Source organism: Anolis carolinensis, chromosome 2 (genome assembly GCF_035594765.1).
Source record: "Anolis carolinensis isolate JA03-04 chromosome 2, rAnoCar3.1.pri, whole genome shotgun sequence".
In the NCBI taxonomy this organism is placed as follows: domain Eukaryota; kingdom Metazoa; phylum Chordata; class Lepidosauria; order Squamata; family Dactyloidae; genus Anolis; species Anolis carolinensis.
In genome coordinates, this window is record NC_085842.1 from 314,825,286 (window position 1) to 314,852,629 (window position 27,344).

General features: G+C 39.5%; 1 protein-coding gene across 2 annotated transcripts in view; it reads right to left on the bottom strand.

The window, feature by feature from the left end:
• setbp1 (SET binding protein 1) overlaps positions 1-27,344 on the bottom strand; it is a 274,065-nt gene that overhangs the window by 221,558 nt on the left and 25,163 nt on the right. The window contains exon 1 of one of the 2 annotated variants that reach the window (XM_016991789.2): positions 23,519-27,325. The exons of the other annotated variant lie outside the window; for it this stretch is intronic. Coding sequence (XP_016847278.2) covers positions 23,519-23,572 — 54 coding nt within the window. The 5' untranslated portion in view covers positions 23,573-27,325. Of the gene's footprint in view, positions 1-23,518; positions 27,326-27,344 lie in introns of those variants that run through there. 2 annotated transcript variants of the gene reach the window in all.

Here is a 27,344-nt window from a genome sequence, read left to right on the forward strand (position 1 = left end):
GCTCATTCAGTGGCCCCATCTAAACTGCAATGTAATGCAATATGAAACTGCATTATATGGCAATGTAGATGGGGATAATGGGCCCACTCTATGCAGGGCCAACAGACATTTGTGACCCTGTTTCAACATCACAATCACAGCCAAATGGATTCTGCATCCACACTGCAGAATTATATGGCGCTTTAACTATTATGGCTCTGTCTGATGTATAGTTTGAGCTATACTTTGATGAGGTGCTGAAGGCAAAGACATATACATTCCATGTAATTAAGCAATTGTTTTTTCCAGGAAATCATAGTCCTCACATTGAGGATGTTCTGGGCCCACTTGATTTGATCCCATGCATAAATATTCAAAATTAAGTCCTGCGTTGTTCATTGATACTTAATTCTATATACAGACATTTTGAAGTGCAGCTACAATCTTCAAGTACAGTAGAGTCTCACTTATCCAAGCCTCGCTTATCCAAGCCACTGGATTATCCAAGCCATTTTTGTAGTCAATGTTTTCAATATATCATGATATTTTGGTGCTAAATTCGTAAATACAGTAATTACAACATAACATTACTGCGTATTGAACTACTTTTTCTGTCAAATTTGTTGTATAACATGATGTTTTGGCGCTTAATTTGTAAAATCATAACCTAATTTGATGTTTAATAGGATTTTTCTGAATCCCTCCTTATTATCCAAGTTATTTGCTTATCCAAGCTTCTGCCAGCCTGTTTAGCTTGGATAAGTGAGACTCTACTGTACCAGGAATAATTTTTCCATATTCAAACAAGTATAAAACAAAAGTTTTATACTACACTCCAGGGAGATAAGGCAGCTCCATTTTTTTGTCATAAATCAAATATATAGCAGTGGCAAAAGCAATCATGGGCAAACTTCGGCCCTCCAGGCATTTTGAACTTCAGCTCCCACAATTCCTAACAGCCATTTCTGAACGAGGTTTAATTGAAATGACTGAAATCCATTTTCTCTTATTTTTCCTCTGTGATTTAAATCACAATTTAAACTACCAAAATATCAATCAATCAGTCCAATTGAGACTCTACCCCATAGTATGAAAAAAACATGGGCTGACCTTTCATTCACATGGCCAGTTTAATTGTATGCAATGGTATTTTGCTTCTTGGGGCTGAAGGCAGTTGGCTGTCTGCTATCTGTCTTTCGCATGTAATTAATTGCGCTTGGCTCTTGACTCATTAGAAACTGGCTTCCTTCTCCCTCCAACCTTCCCAGCTCCCTGATGTGCCCAAATCCCAATGAGTATTATATAGGTTAAATCATGTTTAAGTAACTACATAAATAGTAGGTCAGTTTTGCCTTTTGTCTTGGGTTGAGACCGTTGCTCAGCTCATTCCTCATTGTGCCAAACCCCTCATGGCTGATATACCGCCAATGTTTTGGAGGGGGGGGGAGGGGAGAAAAGCACACCATCATTGCAAGAAGGTGACATTTACTCTTTTGGTCAATGTTGTTTTTCCTATATATTTTGCTCCTATCCAAGTACTGATGGAGTTAACACAAAACCTCTTTGTTGCAATCACAACATGAAAAATAAATGTTTGTTTTTCATTAATCTGATAGATTTTTTTTTATCAAAAACATAGAACTATAGAGCAGGAAGAGACAACAAGGGACATCTAGTCTGACCCTCTTGCATTGCAGGAAAACACAATCCAAGCACCCCTGACAAATGGCCATTCAGCCTCTGCTTAAAACTGTGAAAAGCTACCAAGAGGTAAAGGTGGTTATGGAATATCATATGATTTTCAATGAAAATGTTATCCATGTCAATTTTAGCCAAGAGTATCATGAGTTGAATCCAGTGCTCAGTGTCTTAGTCTCCAGAGGAGCAGAAAACAAGCTTTTTCCCTCCTCCATGTGGCATCAATTCAAATATTGAAACATGGCTATCATGTCCCCTTCTTGGTCTTCTTTTTTCCAAGCTAAACATATCCAGCTTCCTAAACCACTCGTCAGTGGAATTCTTGGCTTCCTTTGATAATTTTGGTCACTTTCCTCTGTATACGTTCTAGCTTGTCCAGATCATTCTTTAATTACGGTGCCCAGAATAGGACACAATGTTATTCCAAATGAGATCTGACCAAAACAGAATAGACTGGGACTATGACTTCACTCAGTCTGGACACTATACTTCTATTAATGTAGCCTAGAATCAAGTTGGCTTTTCTAGCTGCTGTATCAGACTGTTGACTCATATTCAGCTTGGGGACAAGACTCCAAGGTCCCTTTCAATGGACTATTATCAAGTCAAGTGTCCCCTATCCTACATCTGTGGATTTCATTTCTCGATGCTGAAATTCATTTTATTAGATTTGGCCCTGCTCTCTAATCTGTTAAGGTCATTTCTGATTCTGGACCTGTCCTCTGCGACGCTAGCTCTCCCACTCAATTTGGTCTCATCTGCAAACTTGATCAGCATGCCTTCTATCCTGGCACCCAAGTCATCAATAAAGATGTTGAACAGCACTGGTCACTGGAAAGAAGTGACCAGTGGAGTGACCTCCATAGCAGTCCACTGGTCACTTCTCTTCAGGATGAGGAGCCATTGGTAAATACCTAAATCCTCAACCATCTGTGCTACCCAAATTCAAACAGCACATAGGGTCTCAGTATGGAGAGGGTCATATTTATACACATCTGCTATGGACAATACTGGTTCAGTACCACAAACACATCTTTATACATTGCCCAATAAAATTAAATATTATGGTTCTGTCCTAAGGGAAACAGGGGTTTATAGTTTGCTTAAGTATTAGGCATCTCCACTAGAATTCTCAGGCTAAACTTTACTGAGAGTTGGACAAATCTAGAGAACAGGTCCAATGCCCAAGCCACTACACCATGCTGGCTCTGAAATAAGGAAATGATGGAATGCATAATTCATATAAATATGTTCCTGTATTCCATTATTTTCTTAAAACTATTTTAGTAGTATGGTATTCTCCTTGCATCTAGGTTTACTTGAAAGCAGTGCTGGTCAACTGCTTTCTACAAGTAGTGTGCTTATGTCTTTTCATGTGTCTTTTCATGTGTAGTTGTCAATGTATATATCTTTACTCCTTCCACGTATGAAACTGTATGTCTTTTCAGGAGGGCTCTATGCTAGTGTTTTTATTTTGCACTATGTCTTGCAATGGGCTTTTTGAGATGTGTTTTGTTTGTTTTCTTGTTTGGATCTTGTTGATTTTAGTTTGTTATTTGAGCTTTAATTTCCAACTGTGAAACAGTCAAAGTACAGAAGTACAGCCTCGATGAGATCAAGAGCCACAAAGACACTACTGTCAACACTACAGCATGACCCCTGTATCTGAAGCACAAGTATTCACAATTCCATATATCCAAATAAGACAAAATATGTCCTCTCTAGGTATTTTCTAGGTCCTCCAACATGACTCTATGATATTTTTGGAGTATAAGTCCTTCATTTCTGCATAATATTGCAGTGTGGACTCATATAATGCAGCCTGATGCAGATAAATTGCATTATGAAACTGCATTATATGGCAGTGCAAATGGGGCCACAGTTAAAGTGTGGTCAAGTTGCATTAATTTTACAGTGTAGATGTAGCCATAGTCTACTAAGTTACAAGAATTTTCACTGGGTGAGTTCCATCTGGGGGTGGGGGGACCAGCAAGAAAGATTGATGAAAGATAAAGTGAAAGAGATGAAAGGGGAGTTTGAGCGGGACAGGAGAAAGACAGAAAGGCACAGACATCTATTTGAAATATGGAGTGCAAATGACCAAAAATAACACAAGCAGTATCTCCCCACCATCTGCTCCTGGGCTTCCTGAATGGCTTTCAAAGCAAAATGTCTAGCCAAAACCTCACACAGTGATCAGCCATCTTAACAAAATACCACCGCTTCACTCTCACTCCTCCACATCCAATTGGCAACAGCTCCGTCCAGCACTTTTAGCAAAAGGGAGGATACTTCAGACATGTTTACATCTCTCCTTCTCTTCTTCTCTCCCTTTTCAATTGATTCCGGTTACTTTCTGTTCTCTCCCACCTTTACTCACGTCCCCAAAGATATAAGCTGAACCATAAGCATATCTCCATTAATAAAACCAAGGCCAAAATACTCCTATTTGCAGTCTTTTTTATTTTACATATACCCAAATTTACTATAGCTGCGTGTGCCTGCCTACAATAAGAAAGGCAAACAGTAGCTGCCACCAGAATCCCTTACTAAAAACATGCATGAACAGCAAAATGGAGAAAGGGAGAAAGTAGATAAGTCTGACTCACCAGCTATCCTCTAGAATAGATCTAGAGATCTGGTTACAAAAGAAATGGAAATCATAACAAAAATGCAAGTCCATGAAAGAAAAAATGATTGCTGGGATCATTGGAAAGAAGTCTCCCAGATGTCTCTAGAAGGTTCAAAATGTTTATATTTACTCATGCAAGGTATACCTGCCTTCAAACATTTTCTGTGCCCTAAAAGGCATCTGTTTCATTAACTGTACCTCCAGCTGCTAAATAAACAATAGCCAAGCCATTTCCCACAGTTACAAAGCTTTGTAAATAAAGTGAAAGCATAGTTCTCCAATCTAGGACTTAGCATGTCTATGGACATTGAATCCTAAAAGTTGAACAATATATTTGTCTGTTCCCTGTAGTGGAGTTCTACAGGAGTTTCTTTCAGAGAAGTGTAAACAACAAGATTGAGGATCATGTGGTCTTCTAGATGTTATGGACTTCTGAACTTAAAGGATTTAAGTAATATACTCAACTATGAGTGATGCTGGGAATAAGATCTAGAGGGCCATGTGTTTCCAATCCAAGTACAGTAGAGTCTCACTTATCCAACATAAACGGGCCGTCAGAATTTTGGATATGCGAATATGTTGGATAATAAGGAGGGATTAAGGAAAAGCCTATTAAACATCAAATTAGGTTAGTATTTTACAAATTAAGTACCAAAACATCATGTTATACAACAAATTTGACAGAAAAAGTAGTTCAATACGCAGTAATGCTATGTAGTAATTACTGTATTTACAAATTTAGCACCAAAATATCGCGATGTATTGACAACATTGACTACAAAAATGCGTTGGATAATCCAGAATGTTGGATAAGTGAGACTCTACTGTATATGGAACTGCAGCTGAAGATAACCTGAATTACTTTCTCCCCACCCCTTAACTCCTCTTCAGCTTTATTGACAGAGTGGATCATTATTGGTTGATATGACTTTTCACAGGCCTTCATTCACATTTTAAGCATCAAATGTCACAGGCAACATGCTCCTATACATCAACATTACGATGATAGGACTAATAATAATAATAAAATTAATAAAGCTACTGATGATGATGATGATGATGATGATGATGTTGATGATAGATATCGAAACAAAATATGAATGACGCTTTGGCTATTAGTCGAATAAGTACTAGAATTCATGCATAGAAAGGAGAAAGGAATTTGAACTAACATCGTGTTTTTCCCATCTGAAAATGTTGCTAATACTTCTACGTATGGAGTATCCCTTACTCAAAATGCTTGGGACCCGTGGTGTTTTGCATTTTTCCATATTTTGTTATATTTGCTTTTGAAAATATGTACATAACAACGTATCTTGGAGATAGAATCCAAGTCAAAACGAGAAATTCATTATGTTTCATATACACATACCCTGTAGGTAATTGTATGCAAAATATTTTAACAATGTTGTGCATGAAACAAGGTTTGTGTATACAGAATAATCAGAAAGCAAAAGTGTTACTATCTCAGCCATCCACATGGATAAATCTGGATTTGAATTATTTTGGATTTCTGGATTTCAGATAAAGAATTATCAACATGTGGAATACTTGGGTCATTCAACCTTTCTTTGACACTCACTTGGGGTTGTTGCAGTGATAAATAGGATTTGGGGAGGGGGGGACATCTGACATCATGAACCCCTTGGAGTAAAATAAACCCCTTGGCAAAATAAACACTATATCAAAAATGTAACTTCTCTTCATCTTCAGTCGCTACAATTGTACATGCTACATGCATTTGAAATCCATCCCATGTGAACACAAAGAAGTCACAAGAAGATCATACATTGACTGCATTTCTCTGATCTCTGTCTTTGTTAAATATGTTTTAAAATGGAAATTTCCAACACGAACACATAAACACACAAAATCCTGGCCAGCATTTATCACCTGTAAAACAACTATATACACACTGTAAAAGTGGGGGATGTGAGAAAGCATAGAGATAGCAACAATTATTCTGAAAATAACTGGAGCTGTGATGAGGAGAAGGACAATGAAAGACGAGAGACTCGTCTTGGGGGGGGGGGCAGGGCGGGGAAGGAACCCAAATGACATGGAAGCTGGCATGTGGGTTAATTTGCAAGACCTAAAATTGGGAGCAAAGGTCACACATAATCTAAAGGAAAGAAACTCGATCATTCAGAAGGTCAACTCTCCACGGAGGCCCAGCAGCAGATGGGAACTTCAAATCGGAAGCCACAAGCGTATTACAAAGTCACTATGTAAGACAGAACATAAGCCCCGCTTAGAGTCCCCCAGGAGCAACCCAGCAGCCAAAGGATGTTAGTTTCTACAGCTGTCAAAGATCAGCGATATGTCCAAAAGCAAGATAACAACTGGTTTCATCCTCTGAAGTCATATCAAAGTGTGGTTTCCTGATACAATAGTCCTGGCGGGGAGCACAGGGAAATCTAATGTTGGGTGTCCATCATAGCCTTTACTGGAAATATGCCTGAAAATACTGTATTTACTCAGATCCAATGCTCACCTTGTTTGGTTAAATTACCTTCCCAAAATTAGGATATGCATTAGATTTGCGGGATATGGTTTTGAAAACTAAGGTACACATTAGATTCGATGGTGCATTAGACTTGAGTAAATAAGCACTACTTCAATTAACACAAAATGTGAATGCCTTTTAAGAAGGTCAAGTAAGAAGAAACGCATTATGTTGAAGAAACCTGCAGAATTTGATAGAGATATCCTTGTAACCTTCGGAAGTGCACAGGAAACAGCACGTCTTCCAAAAAGTAGACCCCAACACCACCATACAAATCCTATTTTCATCTTAGACTTAGTATGACCAGCCAATCAAGTGGTGTTCCTCTTACACAATAACACAAATGGACAATTGTAGGCTTCTGGGTGATTCAGGACTCAACTTCACATAATTCCTCTTCAGTGCTTATGTCAGCTTGATTGGATGAGGGTTGTCTGAAAGGACACAGTTGTCCAGCCCTGCCCTTCCAAGACGGTCAATCTGAGACTATCCTAATTTGGCCACATCCTGAGAAGACAGGACTCAGTAAAAAAGGCAGTAAGAACAGATACAGTAAAAGCCAGTAGAAGAGGAAGACCACATTCCAAATAAATAGACCCATTTAAGGAAGTCCGAAATGCAAAACTGGAGCAGGCTATTGAGGGTAATTAGACTTGGAGGTTTTTCATTCATAGGGTCACCAGAAATCAAGGTCATCTTGATGGCGGCAGGTAGCAATTATACACCAAGATTTGATATATTTCAGCACAGCATAAATATACATTAGCAGTGCCTTGCTAGACCCCAAGTTTGGAAAACTTATTATACAACAGCCATCCAAAGAGTTGTTGATTGATACCTTCCCACCCACCAAGTCAAAAGTGTGAAGGAAGGCTGTACATGTTCTTGCAGAAGTGGCTGCAGTAGGGACCACTTGTAACATAACCTCTGAAAGAGTGCCACTATTTTTAAACAAGTGTAATGATACCACATAATTCTGTCCTAGTTTCAGCTGGAGATGGATGGAGTGTGGACTTCTGATCCATGTTGGTTCTATATATGCATATATATATATTCACAAGTTGGCTACCATCTGTTTCCGTGTTGTTGTTTATAATCCATTCAGGACTCTGGTCTTCAAACCTTTTTTCCTCCAAACTCCCTCTTTAATCTTAATTGTTTTGATATATATCTGGGTAGCTTTTGGCATGAGAACTGCAGTACAAAATTTTGAGAAGAGCAAATCCCCCCCTTTTCCTAAAAAATATCATTTGCAATGCAATCCAAATCTTCATCCAAGAAACGTAGATTTGGTCTGTTGGCTTCAAAATGAGGATCAGACAAAAATTTTAATCAGCTCTGATTTTCACTATTTGAAGGCTCCACTCAGAAAAGTCAAAGAGGTGAGAACCTCAATACCCATGAGGTTGTAGAAGTGCCAGTCAAAGGGTGGGAAAGCTGAAATACCTCCTTATACTTTTCCAATATTTATTTCTTTATTCTAACAAACAAATAAGAGGGACTCCCTTTACCCAGCTGACGGGAGCAGCTGCAGCCTGAAACCGGGTGTCGTCTTGAATGGCAGGGAATCGAATCCCAGACAAGAAAGAGGAACACCTTTTTCCATGGGGAGCATGACACACAATGCAAGCCCATCTCTTTTTCTTTTTCTTCCCTAACCCCACTGCAAATACTGGCTTGATTTGAGTTTTCTTTCAGGACAAAGGAGAAAATGGCTTAAAAAGAAAGAAAGGCAAAGCTTCTTCTGAAAGCGAGATCAGCAGATGGTTCTTTCCATACCAAGCAGGAGTGTTGGGGGAGGGAGGCCAGGAGGGAGGGGCAGGGAGCACAGCCAGGATTCAAATCAGTGGGATGTGACCGCGGCAGGCCTGGCGGAGCGGCCTCTAACCCAGCGCCGGCACAAAGGGCTATTAAGGCACATGAATGAATAGGCTGCCTGGTACATACAGTGTGCAGCTGCTGTTTACCATACTCACACTTCAGGCCTTACAAACACAGAATGGGGAGATTTTTAGAGAGGTTAGAGAGATAGGCCATAGAGATAGATCCATCTACACACACAAATATAGAGAAAGACAATCATTCTGTGTGCATGTGCCTTCAAACTGCCTGTCGAGGTAGGAAACCTCATGAATTCCATAGGGTTTTCTTAAGCAAATGAAAACTCATATCAGGTGATACAGTCCAGCCTATTACATGGATATGATATTGGGGTCTCTCCATTGCTACAACTCATGATCCCTGTTTTCTATTTTCAATTCCTTGCTTATATGTATATGTATATGTATGGAGCCCCGGTGGCGAAGTGCATTAAAGCACTGAGCTGGAGACCGAAAGGTCCCAGGTTCAAACCCCGGGAGCGGCGGGAGCACCCGCTGTTAGCCCCAGCTTCTGCCAACCTAGCAGTTCGAAAACATGCCAATGTGAGTAGATCAATAGATACCGCTCCGGCGGGAATGTAACGGCGCTCCATGCAGTCATGCCGGCCATATGACCTTGGAGGTGTCTACGGACAATGCTCTTTGGCTTAGAAATTGAGATGAGCACTAACCCCCAGAGTCGGACACAACTGGACTTAACGTCAGGGGAAAACCTTTACCAACCTTGCTTATTTCCTAGAAAGCAATGCCTTATCAAAACTGCCATTTATTATGCTCCACAAAGCCCCTCGCCCATGTCTATTCCATTTTTTTCATTGTGTATGTATACATGACTTCAAGTTACCTATCGACTTATGGAAACTCCATGAATTTCACAGGTTTTTTAAGGCAAGGAATACTAAAGTGATCTTGCCAATTTGTTTCTCTGAAACAGAACCTACTGCTATTGTGTGAAGCCACTATTCCACAAGAGTTGGGTGACCACCAATGGCATGAGAACCCTCAAGATCACTTGTAGCTCCATGCACACAACTGCATCAATAGTGGTGATTGGGTTAATTGTGGGAAAGAAGCAGAAAGGTAACAGGATGCACATGGTATCTTTCAATAAGCACCATCACCAAAGGTGACAGCCTTGTATCAATGCCATGTGATAAAATCATTGAATTACCCACCTTCTTGCATGTTCTTGCCTTTTATAAGCCTGAACAGAGTTTGTTATTTCCACTTTGACCAAATACACCATATGCATTCTCTGTTTGCAAGGGCTCCTGTCCAACCAGCAGTCCTTTAGCTTGAAGTCCAATCATTTTGGCCATGGTGTTACATTGTATTCATTTCACAGTTTCATAAGTGGAGTCCTACAAGTGTAACTGTTGTACTTCCACATTCCTGGATGGCATACAACTACTAATATTACTGACTTCAATTTATTACTTGATTCACTGGGGTTGAAAAAAAAAAACCCAGCAAGCACATTGACATATACCCAATTGGTTGAACAATGTGGTATTCGGCAGAAGGATGGTGTCATGAAACTACTTTTTAACTATGTGAGCTTATTCAAGCATGATGTAGTATGCCAGTTCTTGACTTTGTTAAGGAAACACACATCCCTAGGTACATCCAAAAGCACAAATGATCATCTTGAGAAAGCCCATGTGGTATTTTATACTATCCGTATTTACAGTTTGCAATTCTGTTAGTACAGTTATGCTAGCAGCTTCAGTTATAGAATCACTAAGTATTAGAGTTGGGACAACTAAGGTACTTCTTTAAGATGCTCCAACCTCTGTCTAATGACCTCCAAAAAAAGGAGATCCCACCTGCCTCTAAAACAGTGGTTCTAAACCTGTGGGTCCCCAGGTGTTTTAGCCTATAACTCCCAGAAACCCCAGCCAGTTTACCAGCTGTTAGGATTTCTGGAAGCTGAAGGTCTCAAAACGTCTGGGGAGCCAAAGGTTGAGAACCACTGCTCTAAAGCAATCAATTCCACTGTCGAAACGCTCTGATGATAAAAAGTTCTTCTCAATGTTTAGGTGGTATCTCTTTCCTGATATTGGATCATGTTCTAGTCTCCAGAGAAGCAGAAAACAAGCTTGTCCCATCTTCTATATGACAGTACTTCAGGTATTTTAACAAAGTCATCATATTACCTCTCATCAATATCTTACTTCAAGCTAAACATAACCTCCTTCTCATTCTATGTTTCTACATCTTTCTTCCCCACTGTCCTACATCCTATGTCACTATGCTTACACTGGTATAGTGCACCAGCAAATGTTCAATCATAGTTTCAAGAGAAAAACATTTTGAATAGGACCACCTTTAAGTGTGTTTGTGCCTGCAGGTCACCTGCCAGGTTATGGTGACCTTATTAATTCCACAGAATTTTCTTAGACAAAGAATACTCAGATGTGGTTTTGCCAGTTCCTTCCACTGAAATACCGCCTGCAGATGATCCTTATGAGTGGGAGTTCTTTTACTTCATAAGTGGACAACTGTGCAAGGGTTGGCATGGCCAATGTTGCACCTCTCTCACACGCACATACCCCAGTCTTTCCTCAAGCATGACACAATACCTGATTTTCCTTTGTGGTTCTTCTTAAAAATAGCAATCAGAAGTGCCATGGAAACCCACCTGGGTAGCCTTGGACAATTCACACTCTCTCACACTCGGATGAAGGCAACAACAAGCCATCTCTGAACACATCTTACCAAGAAAGCCCCAGGGTCAATGTAAGTTGGAAAGTACTTTGAAGAATACAACAATAACAACTCCTCAAGCTAAGCATGCCTGCTTGTAACCTTACACTTGAAGAAAGAAATGTTAAAAGCAAAGATCTTTTCTTAAACTTGCATCATTTATGTACTTTGGCTCCATCATTTTCTTCTTCTGCAAGTCATGGACAAAGAGATTCACCATAATGTCTCGACATGGCAAGTGTTGATGTTTTCTGCCTTCAGCTGCCCTTATCCAGTTCCAATTATGTCCTGACTCAAGCAGCTTTGGTCTAATAAATACCCAAAACAGCACGAGGGACATTTGGTTTCATCATGTTTTAAAGACATTTAAGGCTTTTGTTTAAAGACAGAGGGACACCCAAGTGCTAAAGTGCAAAGAGACCAAATAAAAATATTAACAGACTTTGGCAAAAAAGAAAGAAAAAAGATGCCAAGAGAATAGGGATATTTAAAGGAAAACTGGACTCAAGGAAACAGGACGAGTTTAATGAATGTTTGGGAGGGGGTTATTCAGAAGTTCAGCAACTTCAATTGGTATCAGAAATATTTATCTGTCAATTTCTGTGGGCAAAAATAACACTAGGAACTAACTTTGCAAACTCCTATGGGAGGATAAAAATAAATAAATATCAATAAAAATATTTAATATGTAAATGTTATCTTACTAGATATCTGGATGTAGCTCACTCTTCAAGGAGAAGCAGGTAGAACTCTAGAAAGGATATTTGGTTCCCACTACAAATCCCAGAATCCCACTTTTAACATAGCCACCATTAGGAGTTATAACTCCCAAAAAGGAACTTTTACAAGCTGAGGACACATACAAACAATACTTAATAATGAAGAAGCTCCTAGAAACAACAGGACAGTCTACACCTGCAATCTGTAAGAAATAAAATGCTTTTTTCCAATGATGTGGTTGAGATGTCTCATATGACTCGGACCAGTATCACGGTGTGGTTGTCCTTTTCAGTAGCCTTGTTGGGGTCTGAAATATACAACTTGACATTTTTCTTTGGACTCTAGCCATTCTTCAGAGAAAAACGTCTTTCAGCGGAGAGTTCAGGAGTGCTACATAGAGGAGTTGTTGACCCAATGGACTTATGATCATACACAATCGTGAAAGCTTTTCTTTATACTCTTTACATTTTCACAGGGTAATATGCTGGGTTTTAAAAAATTAAACAATACAATTCAAAATAATACAGCTCTTATAGCTCTTTCCTTCCATTCTAAATATCTCTCTGAATATAAAATACTAGTCTTTTCCTGGCAATGCAAGGAAACCAAAGAGCAAGGCATCCTTCCTTCACTACAGTGGAAGTTCCAAAATTTAGGGCAACCTCTGAGAAGGCCATCTAATAATAATAATAATTTTTAATAATAATAATAATTTTATTCTTGTACCCCGCCTCTATCTCCCCGCAGGGACTCAGGGAGGTTTACAAATGCAAAAGAGTATACATACAAAAACATCAAATAACAAAAATGCACAAATGAAAAATTAAAACATACGATTAAAATCAAACCATTAATAAGACAAAGTTAAAACACATCAATAAAAACATAAGGACGGGCTGATCAAAGTGCACTAAGTGAGACTTGTAAACATAAAGGAAGTTAAAGGTACTATAAGAACATTGGGGAGAACCCAAATGCGAGTTGAACCCTGAGGCTATATGAAGAAATTACCCATGCGGTAAAATCTCACAATCTCAGCAACCTTGCCTTTGAAGAAGGTGGGACTAAGAAAAGGGCAATTTCCTATCACTGTCAGTATCTGGGCAGGTTCATATGGGGAAATGTTAGATACACAGATATGACATCCCCCCTCCCAAAGTCATGATCATTGTTTTCTATTTTCCTAGAAACCAAAGCTTTGTGAAAACCGTCACTTCCATGCAGTCTTCATTTATGTTTTTATGGCTTCAAGTCAAGTTTTCTGTAGACTTATGGCAATCCCATGGATTTCATACCGTTTTCTCAAGCAAGAACAGTACCTACCTCTGAACTATAGCCTCTAGTCCCTCTTATTCATTGACAGTCTCCCACCCAATTACCAGCAAGAGGTCAGATGGCAACTGTTGACTTTGCGGTATGTAGGTGCTAAGCATAACAATAAACACTACAGTAATTTCTCAGCCTGTCTTTGTTTTCTATTATTTCCACTGCTGTGTACAGCTGAAGCACAGTGAAACCAGACACAAAGGTTTCGCTTCCTGGTTGTCATGCTATCACCTGAGAAACACATGAATCACAGCTGTAAGAGAAACAGTCGTATGTCTGTTTTGGTCACGCAGCTTGTGACATAATGCCCTAAATATATATTGTTGGTGCTGAATCAACACTTCATTGAAGGCTCTGTTTAACTAAGGTGCCAAATAATGGTTAAGAAATTTTCATTATGGAAATGATCCAGTTGACATCAGAATCTGGCCCTTCTAAGTTTCAAGTATGACCCCCATATTACTGTTTTTTCCCCCTCATGGCACAATTATTTCATGGTTTCCTATCTTTTTTCACCCCAAGATTTGATGTATTATTGTAAAGGGATAAAATACATATTGTGCAGCATAGTTATTGGCAGGAAAAGTTTTAAGATAAAGCATGCTGATATTTTTGGTCTAACTCCTTTACCTTCAACCCTTTCCACCAAAGTCGGTGCATTGACCAATGATATGTCATACTACAGTAGAGTCTCACTTATCCAACATAATGGGCCGGCAGAACATTGGATAAGCGAATATGTTGGATAATAAGGAGAGATTAAGGAAAAGCCTATTAAACATCAAATTAGGTTATGATTTTACAAATTAAGCACCAAAACATTATGTTATACAACACATTTGACAGAAAAAGTAGTTCAATACACAGTAATGCTATGTAGTAATTACTGTATTTATGAATTTAGCACCAAAATATCACGATATATTGAAAACATTGACTACAAAAATGCGTTGGATAATCCAGAATGTTGGATAAGCGAGTGTTGGATAAGTGAGACTCTACTGTACCTTCAAATGTCACTTCCTTTACATACTAAGGTAGTGATCAGTTTAAAAGGAAAAAGCTAGAGCTAGCTCAGCATCTCAATTTGTCAGTACTATTATTGGAAATACAAAACATGGATTAAATTCTAAATTCTGACTGTATAATGTCTGAACTCTGTCAAAAACTTTCAGAAAAAGGCTTCTATGGGCAAGTGGTAAACTGAACTTCTATGTACACTAAGCATTCCTTTTTAACTGATTTTGCATTCATACATCCATGCTTGATTTTTTTAATCCAAAAAGCAAACTTTGTCATTTTATATAAGGGGCACAATTTCATGACATCATTGTATATATAGTAGAGTCTTGCTTATCCAACGTTCTGGATTATCCAATGCAGTTTGCCTCCCGCCCGGATCCACAGCTGTTTCTCTAGGCAGCAAGGACTGAACTTTTTACGCATTTAACTTCTGACAATGTTGTTACTGTAAGTTCATTTATGCAATTCTATCTTTATTAGTAGTCAATTTGTTAATAGCCAATGTTTTTATAGTCAATGTTTTCAATACGCTGCAATATTTTGGTGCTAAATTCGTAAATACGTTAATTACTACATAACGTTACCATGTATTGAACTGCCTTTACTGTTGATTTACTATAAAACATGATGTTTTGGTGCTTAATTTGTAAAATCATAGTGTAATTTGACATTTAATAGGCTTTTCCTTAATCTCTCCTTATTATCCAACATTTTCGCTTATCCAACTTTCTGCCGGCCCATTTATGTTGGATAAGTGAAACTCTACTGTAATGGTGTTTTGGTGCTTAATTTGTAAAATCATAATGTAATTTGACATTGAATAGGCTTTTCCTTAATCTCTCTTTATTATCCAACATTTTCGCTTATCCAATTTTCTGCTAGCCCATTTATGTTGGATAACTGAAACTCTACTGTAATGGTGTTTTGGTGCTTAATTTGTAAAATCATAACGTAATTTGACATTTAATAGGCTTTTCCTTAATCCCTCCTTATTATCCAACATTTTCGCTTATCCAATTTTCTGCCGGCCCATTTATGTCGGATAAGTGAAACTCTACTGTAATGGGATTTGACAACCACCGATTTTGGTATCAATGAGTGTTCTTGGAACTAAGCGGCCCACTGTATTGAAAAGTCCAAGCTTTTCCTACAATTCTCTCAAATATGCACTCTTATCTACCTACATTTAATTATTCACTTCTGAAATATCAAGCAGGAAAGACTGAGGCAAACAAGGGCAAATCCCTCCTCTAATTAATGAAATGGTTTTCTTTTTAAAGGATAATACCATCACAACCACTCTAATGCTCTTGTGAGAAAAAGAATAAACTTGTGTTGGCTTCAAATCCATCTTCGGATCCCAAAGGAAAAGATCATGCACCCAAAGGACATCTTACAGTGAGCTGCTCTTTCCGGTGATAAACCACAGTGGAATAGATGTGCACAGGAGACGTTCATGCAACCGGCTCACACAAGGGAGAGGAGCACGGCTGAGGGCTAATGTGATGGGAGACGCAGGCACCCTGAAAACATACAAAGGCCACTGGAGAAATGGAGGGAAAGAGTGGGAAAGCAGTGATCTGGAAGCGGGGCAGCAACACAGCAAAAGGCCCACAGGGTCTGCTAAAAAGGAATGGTTGAAAAGCCAGCATATCTCTAGGGAACAAGGCCAGAGGGACAAAAACAGAAGTAGCTAGAAGAGGCAGGGGAAGGCTTATGTTTAAACTGTGCAGATCTAACCAGAGCTTGGTAATTTTTCAGATTTTTCAGGAAGCCCCACTAACCATGCCAGTTAGATAACTGTGGAAACTGTTCTGCAATCCCACCCCAAAATTAAATTTTCACAGCACTGGGAGTTAAGTAAAGGTAAAGGTTTCCCCTGACGTTAAGTCCAGTTGTGTCCAACTCTGGGGGTTGGTGCTCATCTCCATTTCTATGCCGAAGAGCCAGCGTTGTCCATAGACACCTCCAAGGTCATGTGGCCAGCATGATTGCATGAAACGCTGTTACCTTCCTGCCAGAGCAGTACCTATTGATCTACTACACCTGACTGACCCCGCAGGGCCTGTAGCCAGAGCAATCAGTTATAACTGAAATACTGCAAATGCTCCCTCTATCCCCCTCCAGAGCCTCTTAGTGGATCGATATTTACTATTAGCTGACCCTGCTAATAGTCTGCTTTTAATTTGTTTTTATTATAACATGTTTTTAACTTTTTCTTTTATTTGACTTTTATGGGAACTGCGATTCCCCTTTTGGGGCAACTGTGCCCATTTTCATATACAGTAGAGTCTCACTTATCCAACATAAATGGGCCGGCAGAATGCTGGATAAGCGAATATGTTGGATAATAAGGAGGCATTAAGGAAAAGCCTATTAAACATCAAATTAGGTTATGGTTTTACAAATTAAGCACCAAAACATCATGTTAGACAACAAATTTGGCAGAAAAAGTAGTTCAATACACAGTAATGCTATGTAGTAATTACTGTATTTATGAATTTAGCACCAAAATATCACGATATATTAAAAACATTGACTACAAAAATGCGTTGGATAATCCAGAATGTTGGATAAGCGAGTGTTGGATAAGTGAGACTCTACTGTATTCTGGTCATAGACCATAATAAATTGCTGCTACTGATACTGACACATTTGCATGTTTTCGAACTGCTAGGTTGGCAGAAGCTGGAGCTAACAGCGGGCGCTCACTCCGCTCCCCGGATTTGAACCTGGGACCTTTCGGTCTACAAGTTCAGCAGCTCAGCGCTTTAACACACTGAGCCACCGGAGGCTCCGCACTGGGAGTTAATGGATGGATATCTGGAGAAGAAAGGGATTGTTAAGAATATTCAGTATTCGTGGTGTGATGGATCTGCCCCAGTTTTTAGTCTAGACTTTAAAGATGTTAACCAAGATGCTGAGAGATTTCAGTACTTTGGATAGCTTATTTGAAGGTCAGCTGAAAGCCCACCTCACAACCCAGCCACAAGACACCATAACTTCTTGCTAGAAAGGAAGCAATATATGGAAGCAAACCAAGAAGATGATTCAACATGCTCCGAGCACATGCTCCCTTCCTGTTCATAGCAAGAGGTGATGTGGAGAGAAGAGAAACACCATAGATTCTGGAAGCTCCATCCACCTACAAGCAGGGCAATGACACCACATTTTTGAATGGGAAACAAAATCAAGGTCACTGGTTCACCTGTTCAGCTGCCATGCGACATGGACCACAGTAGTCTAAACATTTTTTTTTATTAAGCAAGGTCTGTAATAATGGACAAGGAGCACACTGGACCTAGCCACCTACCAATATGCTCTGGTTCATCAACAAAATCTGATGCAAATCTCTACTCTCATTCCCTTGGGGAAAAAAAGGAATATTGTATGCCCAACTGAGGAGTCTATTTTATCAGGAGTACCTTTGTGTGCGTGTGTATTTACTTGTTCTCAAGTTGCCTGTCGACAACCCTATGAATTTCAGGTTTTCTTTAAAAAGGAATATTCACAGGTATTTTTGCCAGTTCCTTCCTTTGAAATATAGCCTACAACACCTGGTATTTATTGGTGGTCTTCCATCCAAGCACTAATTCTCAAATTGCCTGTTGACTCATAAGTCCAGGTTCCTACATTCAAATGAAGGCAAGTAAGAACGCTTTTCAGAGGCCCTCTTGGTCAACCTGGAGACACATGGTGGAAAGACTATTACATGTCTTATGAATATAACTATAATCTTCAGAACAAAAAAGTGGCTGCAGCTCTTGTCCAAGGCAGAGTATAGGAAAAAAATACTCTTTTGCTCTTAAGATTACAGATGTGTGTGTGTAATGGCATGTAGATCTTGCTACCACATGTCACATGTTTAAAGGATTTCTGAAAAGTTGACAGGTAGCTTGAGGGTTAGGAGTTGAATGGGGGACCATCAACAAATAGCATACAGTTCTGACAAGTCTAAGCACTTCTTCAAGAATCAATCTAAAATAATATTTTTTCCAAGATATACTTGGGACTATGGCTGAAATGATTTTAATGTTTTCTCAACAAGCCTGATCCAGAGAAAATTATTTTTTCTAAAAATAATAAGGATATGTTGGTTTCTATTCTAGCATTTCAACAAAAATTGAAACCAATCATTCCAAGAGGATGAGAAATATTGTCCTTCTTCATAAAGAGTCCTTCTTCATAAAGAGAATCCCAAGTTAATTGTTGCAGCAGATCTCTATTCTATTATCGATTTGCTGGGGCTGGAGGCACAAGAATTCCACAAAAGTGGAAAAGTCATGAATAAAAATGCTATGTTTGTATCTGAGAGAACACCTCTTTTGGAATCTCTAGATTCTCCAGCAAGTCTCTGTGGTCAACTTCCACCACAGTTGGCCATAGAATTGTACTGGAGGATATAAAATATTACCCAAATCCACAAATAATTAAATACATAAATGTCAAATCCACAATTTTGGAGAGCCGACTGTATATGTATTTCACCCTAATCTGAACCCATTGAGATTTGGCCTGAAAACTGCATGAAGTAATGACTATTTCCAAAATAGATTCAGCAGTTTATCTTACGCTGATAAGGCCAGCCACCACTCCAAAACAGCTTTAAAAAAATCTTATTGAATGCACATGCCCTTCATGAACATGGACTGCAAAGTGAAAGAAAGCTGAATGAAAATAGCTTGGCAGGCAGCATGTTACACATTTACTCTGGCAGGCGGTGGCTGAAAAGAACAAAGGAGGAAAACCAATTGAACTCAAGAAGTCTGCAGCTTGTTACACAACATAGAGTGGGTCTTGGCTACTCCTTCCATACCATGGCTGCAAATATCGACGGAATAAAATACGGTTCCAGGTGGGAGAAGCATCTGGCTGACTGTAACAGCTGCCAGTTCTTGCCACTACTGCAGTTACTTTTAGCTACGAATTCAGCTAGGAACGTCCATACATGGGTGAATCATAGGGTTCTCCAGATGATATCAGATTCCAAGTTCTAGCAATTTTTATTTATTTATTTATTTTGCCAGCCTTTTATTGACTTGCTAGAGTATATGCCTGGCATTGTCTTGGTTAAGTATTTTGTAATGGTATTCATTTATTTATGCTATTCATAAATAAATAAATAAGAAGTAGTCATTGTTTGTTTTTCGATTTTATGAAGGGTCCCATTTGAAAATGCATACCTTTCACACAGCTGATGGGGTGCAAATCCCATCAGTCAAAGACCTGGTCAGACTGCAGGTTTTATCAGCCCCAGATCTGCCCAGATGTAATTTCCATCAGTCCCACATCTGGCCAGGCTTCAATTCCCATCAGCCCCACATCTGGCCTAACTACAGTAAAGTCTCACTTATCCAACACTCGCTTATCTAACGTTCTGGATTATCCAACGCATTTTTGTAGTCAATGTTTTCAATACATCATCATATTTTGGTGCTAAATTTGTAAGTACAGTAATTACTACACAGCATTACTGTGTATTGAACTACTTTTTTTGTCAAATTTATTGTATAACATGATGTTTTGGTGCTTAATTTGTAAAATCATAACCTAATTTGATGTTTAATAGGCTTTTCCTTAATCTCTCCTTATTATCCAATATATTTGCTTACCCAACGTTCTGCTGGCCCGTTAAAGTTGGATAAGCAAGACCCTACTGTATCTAACTGGTTAGATAGCTCAGCTTTCTTGTTGGGCTGCAACTTACATCATTCCTAATCTGCCCAGCAAAGGGATGAGGATATTGGGAAAGGAAGTCTGGCCAATAGGCAGATCCGACTGACTCATTGGGAAAGCTGCATCACATACATATATACATATTTTGACATATATGATATAATTATACCCCGCCTTTTCTACATTTGAGACTCAGAGTGGCTTACAATAGTTAATACAGACAAATTACTACATGAACAGCATGCAAAAGTTTAAAAAGCAACTGGGACTGAAGTTCAGCAGTCTCTGGAGGGAAGCACGATTCCCACTCTTTCATTCCATCTGTGTGACTCTTATTTCGTACTTGTCCCCTATTAATCAATACAAATTGTAAGAAACACCCCAGATGACCCATTGGACCCAGTAGGAAATGAATTCTGAGCATAACACATCAGTCACTACCGCTTAAAAAAAGCCCAGGGAGACTCTAATTTTATTCTTTCAGGTTATCTTGGAAGAGGTGGGTACTAAATCCAAGACTGCATTAATTTTCCATTTATAGATAACAGCCAGTACCCTGGCAACTGAAGATTGGGAGGCTAATCTGGTCCCATCCATGAATGCTTGGTTGGTTAAAATCCAGACAACCTTGAAATGGGGGAAATTAACATAACAGTATCAGGTTTAGAGAGGAGAGATTAAAGACAGTTGATTAGTCAGGAGGGAAATAAATTTAACAAATTCTTCCTACATAAAATGCTCTGACCAAAATCCAGTTGCTAGTCCTGACAAAAGTAGACCCATAGACTAAACTGCTGAATGATCAGTCAACACATATGTAAACCCTTATCCGTTTGGTTGCTCTTCTCTTATCAAATGTAGCAATTAAGGGTGCATCTACACTGCTGAATTAATTCACCTTGACATCACTTTAACTGCCATGGCTCAATGTTATGGAATCATGGAAGTTTAGTTGCGCAAATCTTTACCCTTCCCTGACAAAGAACTCAATACTATATCCCAGGATTCTATAGCATTGAGCTCTAGTAATTAAAGTGGTGTCATACTGTATTAATTCAACCCTGTAGATGAACTCTGAGCTGGTAATGCAGTGGAGAAGCAATACAATCAAGCTTGCATTTCCTAAGAATTCTATGTCCTATCTTATGTCAATCACAATAGAGATGGACCCGAAATATGTTTAATCTCTTTCATCTGTGTTTTTGTTTAATGCTGTTCATTAGTTCATTGGCACGACAGACCCCTCCCCAAACAGTAGAAGCAGTAAATGAAAGTGGGAACAGTAACCATTTCCTTGCCTGATTTTCATCCCATTGGCGACAATGGGTGGGCTTCCCACACTCCCCTTACCCTCAGTTTTAGGGCTATGGGGTCTCACCATTTCATTGATCCTTAGGTTTTCTCCAGCATTCATTTGAGTTGTTAGGGTTGGTGGGATAAACCCCTATCTCTGAATCCAGATAGGCAAATTGCAGTCTGTGGCTCATTGATGCTGTTTTTGCAGCCCTTGGCTCTTCTTCAGGCTCCATTATCTCTTGAAATGGGTAGCAAACTCCCCTATACTTTTCTGCATACAGTAACTTGGAAAGAGACTCTCTTTAAGAGAGTATGTGTGGCCTCCAGGCTCAAAGTGCCTGTGACTGCCAGGGCTTGCAGCTGAGCGCCGAATGGAGGAGCAGGGTGCCTCTTAGGCACTTGGCACTCAGCGCTTGCCTGCAAGTCCTGGCAGTCATGGGTTCTTTGAGCCTGCAGGTCACACACACACTCAAAGAGCCAATGACTGCCAGGACTTGCAGGCGAGCACTGAGTGCCAATTGCCTAAGAGACGCCCTGCTCTTCTACTTGGCGCTCAGCTACAAGCCCTGGCAATCACAGGCACGTTGGGCCTGGAGACCACACACACAAACACTCTTAAAGAGAGTCTCTTTCCCTGTTCGTTGAAAATTACAAGGGGGGGGGGCTTGCTACCCATTTCAAAAGATAATTCAGCTTGAAGAAGACCCAAGGGTTGCAAAAGCAGCATCAATGAGCCAGAGACTGCATTTTGCCTATCCAAATTCAGAAACAGGGGTTTATCCTACCAACTCTAACAACTCAAATGAGAGAGCTGAGGATCAGTGAAATGGTGAGACCCTCTAGCACTAAAACTGACAGAAAGGGGAGCATGGGAAGCCCTACCATGTTGGCCAATGGGACAAAATTTTCATTCATTCAGACGAAAGAACAAAACAGCTCATTTGGAAAGGCCACATTTCCAGAAGCAGCTCTCGAAAATGAAAATGAGGCCATACAGAAACTGATAGCAATTCTATACAAAAGCACAAGACTGATTCACAGTCTTTAAAAAAAAGAATTAGGCAAAGTACTAGAATTTTGAATTTTTCAGCTGTGCTCAACATCTTGCATTTCCATAGTATATCAGCACAGTCCCAAAACACTAAACTGGAAATATATAAACATCAATCCAACCTTCACATAGGAATACCAGAACTCATTTCAATGTCTATTTGATTTTATTACTGCAGGATGAAAATAATGATTAAAAAATGATTAGATACTGAAACATCCAAAAAAAAGAATAAAACCTCTGGATAATATAACCCAGGAGTATATTCACGCTGGTTTAGTCCCACACTTTTTCTTCCTGTTGCGGTGTTCATTCTAGATCAGTGACACTACTTTTGACATTCAAAAACTGCTGAAAGATCTCTTGAGAAAGCCCTGCTGTTTCCCCTTTGGAAGCTTGAAAGAGACACTTTGCAACATCCTGGATAGGAAAGGAAAGCCCCTTGCAAAAAATAAAAAAGCAGCACCCTTTATACTACCTTAGTCCAGGCATATAGAGTCAAATCCACTTTCCCCTCTCCTTGGGGGACAATAGGAGGAAAGAAAAGCCATTTCAGGTTACAACGAGCACAGAAGCAAGATATACACTGCACATTTAGAGCAATCTGGTATTGCTTCAACTGTCATCAAGGGAATCTATCCTATGCAAGCCTGGGATCAGTAGTTTAGTGACATACCTAGAACTGTCTTGTAGAGAACTCTTCTGGCCACTTTTCAAACTTTGACAGTAAATACTTCAAATTCTAGTTCCTTTAAGTCTGTTACACTACTGTTGCCACACCAACAACCAGCTAAAGAAGAGAGAAGAAACTGACCACTGATTGACGAATTTATAACCAGTGTTTCTCTCTAAGTGAGATTGAAGGCAACTCAGGGAATCCCAGGAAATAGTCTCAAGTCACCACTTTGAAGACAGATCTATGATGTTGGCCAGTTTTCCCCAAAACAGAGATAAAGACAACCAGGTAGACATGTCCAGTGTCAGGGTTTCCTCAAATCCATGAATGTGTAAAACTTGTGGCTCACCTGTCTGATGGAGGAAATGCCAGCGTCTCTCTGCAGCCTTGTTTTGCCTTGCATGAAGTCATCTCACTCTCCAAAGAGGAGGTGGCCAAAACAATGATCTTTATACACGGTTGCCTTAAATAAACTCAGCAACAGAAGCACAACACCAGCAAGATATTTTCATAATGAGGAACCACACCTTGGGACAAACAGAGAGATTGCCCTTTCTCATTGCATCTTCTCCCTGCTTTGTAATGATCACATAACACCTCTGGGGCAATTAGAGCAATTAGAGCAAACTACACTCACATGGAAGAGCAATAGGAGGGTAGAGATTGGTTTCTTTATGCCTTGCCAAGGAAAAACATTTAAAGTGGTTGGCAATCAAGAAGGTGCCTCCTGCTTATGTGTGTATGTTTGTATGTGCCTTCAAGTCATCTGCTAACGTATGATGAACCCATGAATTTCAAAAGGTTTTCCAAGGTGAGAAAAACGCATTGGTAGTTTTGCCACTCCTTCCTCTGAAATACAGCCAATAGCACATGGTATTTGCTGATGGTTTCCCACCCCAGTACTAATAATGGCTGACTCTCCTTAATATCCAAGATCAGACAGGATCTGGTGCCTTTAGCATATTTAGACCTACAGCTCCATATGCCATTTTTTGAGCAAATGACAAGGTACAAATTCTACAAGCACACACATATAGACAAAAATCACAGGGCAGAACTCACATATGTAGAGACAATCTATCTATGGGCTGAAAGTTCCCAAATCCCCAACCTGGCTGGAGGATTCCGCGAGTTGAAGTCTAGCTCACAGTACATGGTATATGTTTGTCATCTCCTATCCAAGTATTAACTACAGCAGAGTTTCCAAGATCAAACTGGATCTGGTGGCTTTAGGATATTTTGGCCTTTTTGGTACACAGTGGCAAAATCTCCAAGAAATCGGTAGAGAAACGTGGCATATTCCAGACCTTCATTCTCCAATTGCTCTGAAATTCTGATTGGCTCTCAGCCTGGTCTCCAACAGAGTTTCAATATTGCAAAAGACCTCAAAGTAGACAGTCAGCTATTTTATCTAGTCATTTTGAAACACAGGATGAATGGTCAATCATCTGCTATTGTGACCCATTTCCATCAATGCAGAAAATGAACTATTGTACAATATCAGATAGGTGATCATCCATCTACTGCTTAAAATATCAAAATAAAATACATAATTGCAGGCTATCTGCAACATGTCAAACATCAGGTGTGGACACAGTATGCTTCTGGGGCTGCATTTGTCCCCTAATATTGTCTTTGTGGTTTGCCCTTTCCCTGCCTCCAACCTTTTCTTGATCCATCAGATGGTTTGATTTCCCCTCCTGGAAGTGTCCAAAAGCAGCAATCCACCTTTGAAACAGACTGAACACCCATTCACCTATATGCCAATGCTATACAGAAAGAAAGACCAGATTTATTCAACTAGCTTTGGTTAAAAATCCAGTCTCAAACTATCCCTACACTTGCCCTCTTGCTTTTTTGTTAACAAATTGCCTCAGGTGCAGCTGAATCCACAAAGGTCACACCTGACAGATTGCTATCTGTCAGGCAATGGTTAAAAGCAAAGAATCCCTGCTGGGGTGCAGTATAAAGGTGCCAACTGAAACAGGCATCGCAGTCTGTGATGCTGATCTGATCCTCACTTTTTCTAATCTGCTTTCTAATCTCTCTCAATACTTGGCAGCTTGACTAGTACACTATGTACCATCCAACACTTTAAGATCCACAGGAGAAAGATTACTGTCTGTTCCATCAATGCAAACAACTCTGTCAAAGCTGTGGGCCTTCCAAGATGTGGCTCCATATCTATGGAACAGTCTGCCTTTAGATCTCCAGCCGGAGGAGGATCTCTCCCAGTGTGTTAAGGGTGGAAGACCTTCTTCTTTGAGTCACCTGATTAAATTGCTGAGTTGTGTCTGAGGTTGCTGAAATGCATAGTGGTTATTGGAGATGTTATGTATACAGTTGACCCTCTGTATCTACTGATTCTACATCTGCAGATGACACAATCCATGGTTTGAAAATATAATATGACTCCATATCCATGGGAATACAATCACGACCTTCACATGGATACACTAAATTGCCAATAATAGTGAATCCTTTTGAAATAAAGGACTTCCATTAAATACAATAGAGTCATATTGGAGGGCCTAGAAAATGCCTTGGTAGGACATATGTTGTCAAAGATGGATAAATGAAACTGTAGGTACTGATGTCATGAATATACAGTCATTCTGTATTTTTTTTTAAAAAAATCCAAAACTGAAATCTTGATTTTGCCATTTTATATAGGGGACACCATTCATAAGCATGCATGGATTTTGGTATCTTCAAGGACAGAGGAGCCAAACCCCAGCAGATATCAAGAGCTCACTATATTTAGAGTACAGTATTATGTTTCATTATATATTTGATATTCTGCCCATTGTTAGAAAATAAATAATAAATTATAAATTATAAATAAATGCTGTTGATGCTATTATTATTGTGGTTATTACCATCCTGTCTCCTTTTCTTTTCTTTTCAAGGTTGCTAGTCAAGAAACCATTTTTTCAATCTGGTAAGGAACATGATCAATGTACTTTCCATCCCTCGGAACAAGACAGACCTTTCCAAGTGAAGAATCCATACATTCTGTTTTTGAGTATTCTCAACCCATAGGTATAGGACAACCATTCTTCTCTGCTGCATCTCTTACCCATGCTTCCATATTCCAAATTGATATTCATGGATAAAAGATACCCCCTTCCCTTAAGAGACAGCGGACTAGTTCTTAACATATTTATAAAGTCCTTTCCAAGATGTTTAAGAAAACTCTACTATGTCTTAACATCCTTCTGTCATAGAGCAAGACCTCACCAAGGACCACAGGGTGCTCAGCACTCCTAGGTAATCCTAAGAGAGTGCTTGTTTAGCAGGAAAAAACATCATTTTAACTTATAAATATTCACATAATCCCTGCTGTCAAAGACTTTACTACAATTTCCTTCTCTCTCTGACCCTGATGCCTCTAAAAACAAGAAAGAGGGGGTTACAGTTCAAATTTATTTTGAATCTGAGCCTCCCGCAGAGTGACCAGGCCATAAAAGAAAAGTCTCATAATCCACATAAGACCAGTCTTTGTTAATTAAGCAATGGTGTGATCCCTTTATTTGGAAATCCTTCACTCTACCTGTCCCCTCTTTTCAGTGCTGCTGTTAGAACCTGCTTTGGTGGAAAAAAAATAAAACTGGTGGAAGGGATGTCATTAAAGGAAAGCACACCAACTGAGTCTGCAGTCATACGCCGAAGCCTTTAAACTGCATGAGCTCTTCCGGTTTGAAGGCACCGTCTTTGTGTGCGTAACACAAGCGAAGCCATTATATTCCCCTTCAAATGGCTCTTTAAAACACCCTCCAGCCCAGCCTCCTACAATGGCATAGCAGCTGGTGTGCAGGGACCATAGAACTTCTTATGCTAATAACATTCCCCCTGTTGTCTTGTTACGCGTCCCCCCCCCCTTCCACAGCTTTCTACCTCCATCTGTTTATCCTGTCCACCTGTTGTCACACATTTAGATTGCAAAACCCTTTCAGTTTCCAGATTGTCTTGAGTTTCTAAACAAAAAAAATACTTGGTTTTCGGCTACCCCCAAATGATGGAAATTTGGCCAAATTAAGGAAGCTGCTTCAAGCCAAGTAGCGGATTCACACAAAATGTTTGCACAAGATGAAGATTTTTTAAAATTTTAAAAACCCAACAACAACAACAAACAAACAAGCAAGGAGCTTGGAAGGAAAGAAAAAGTCTCAAAA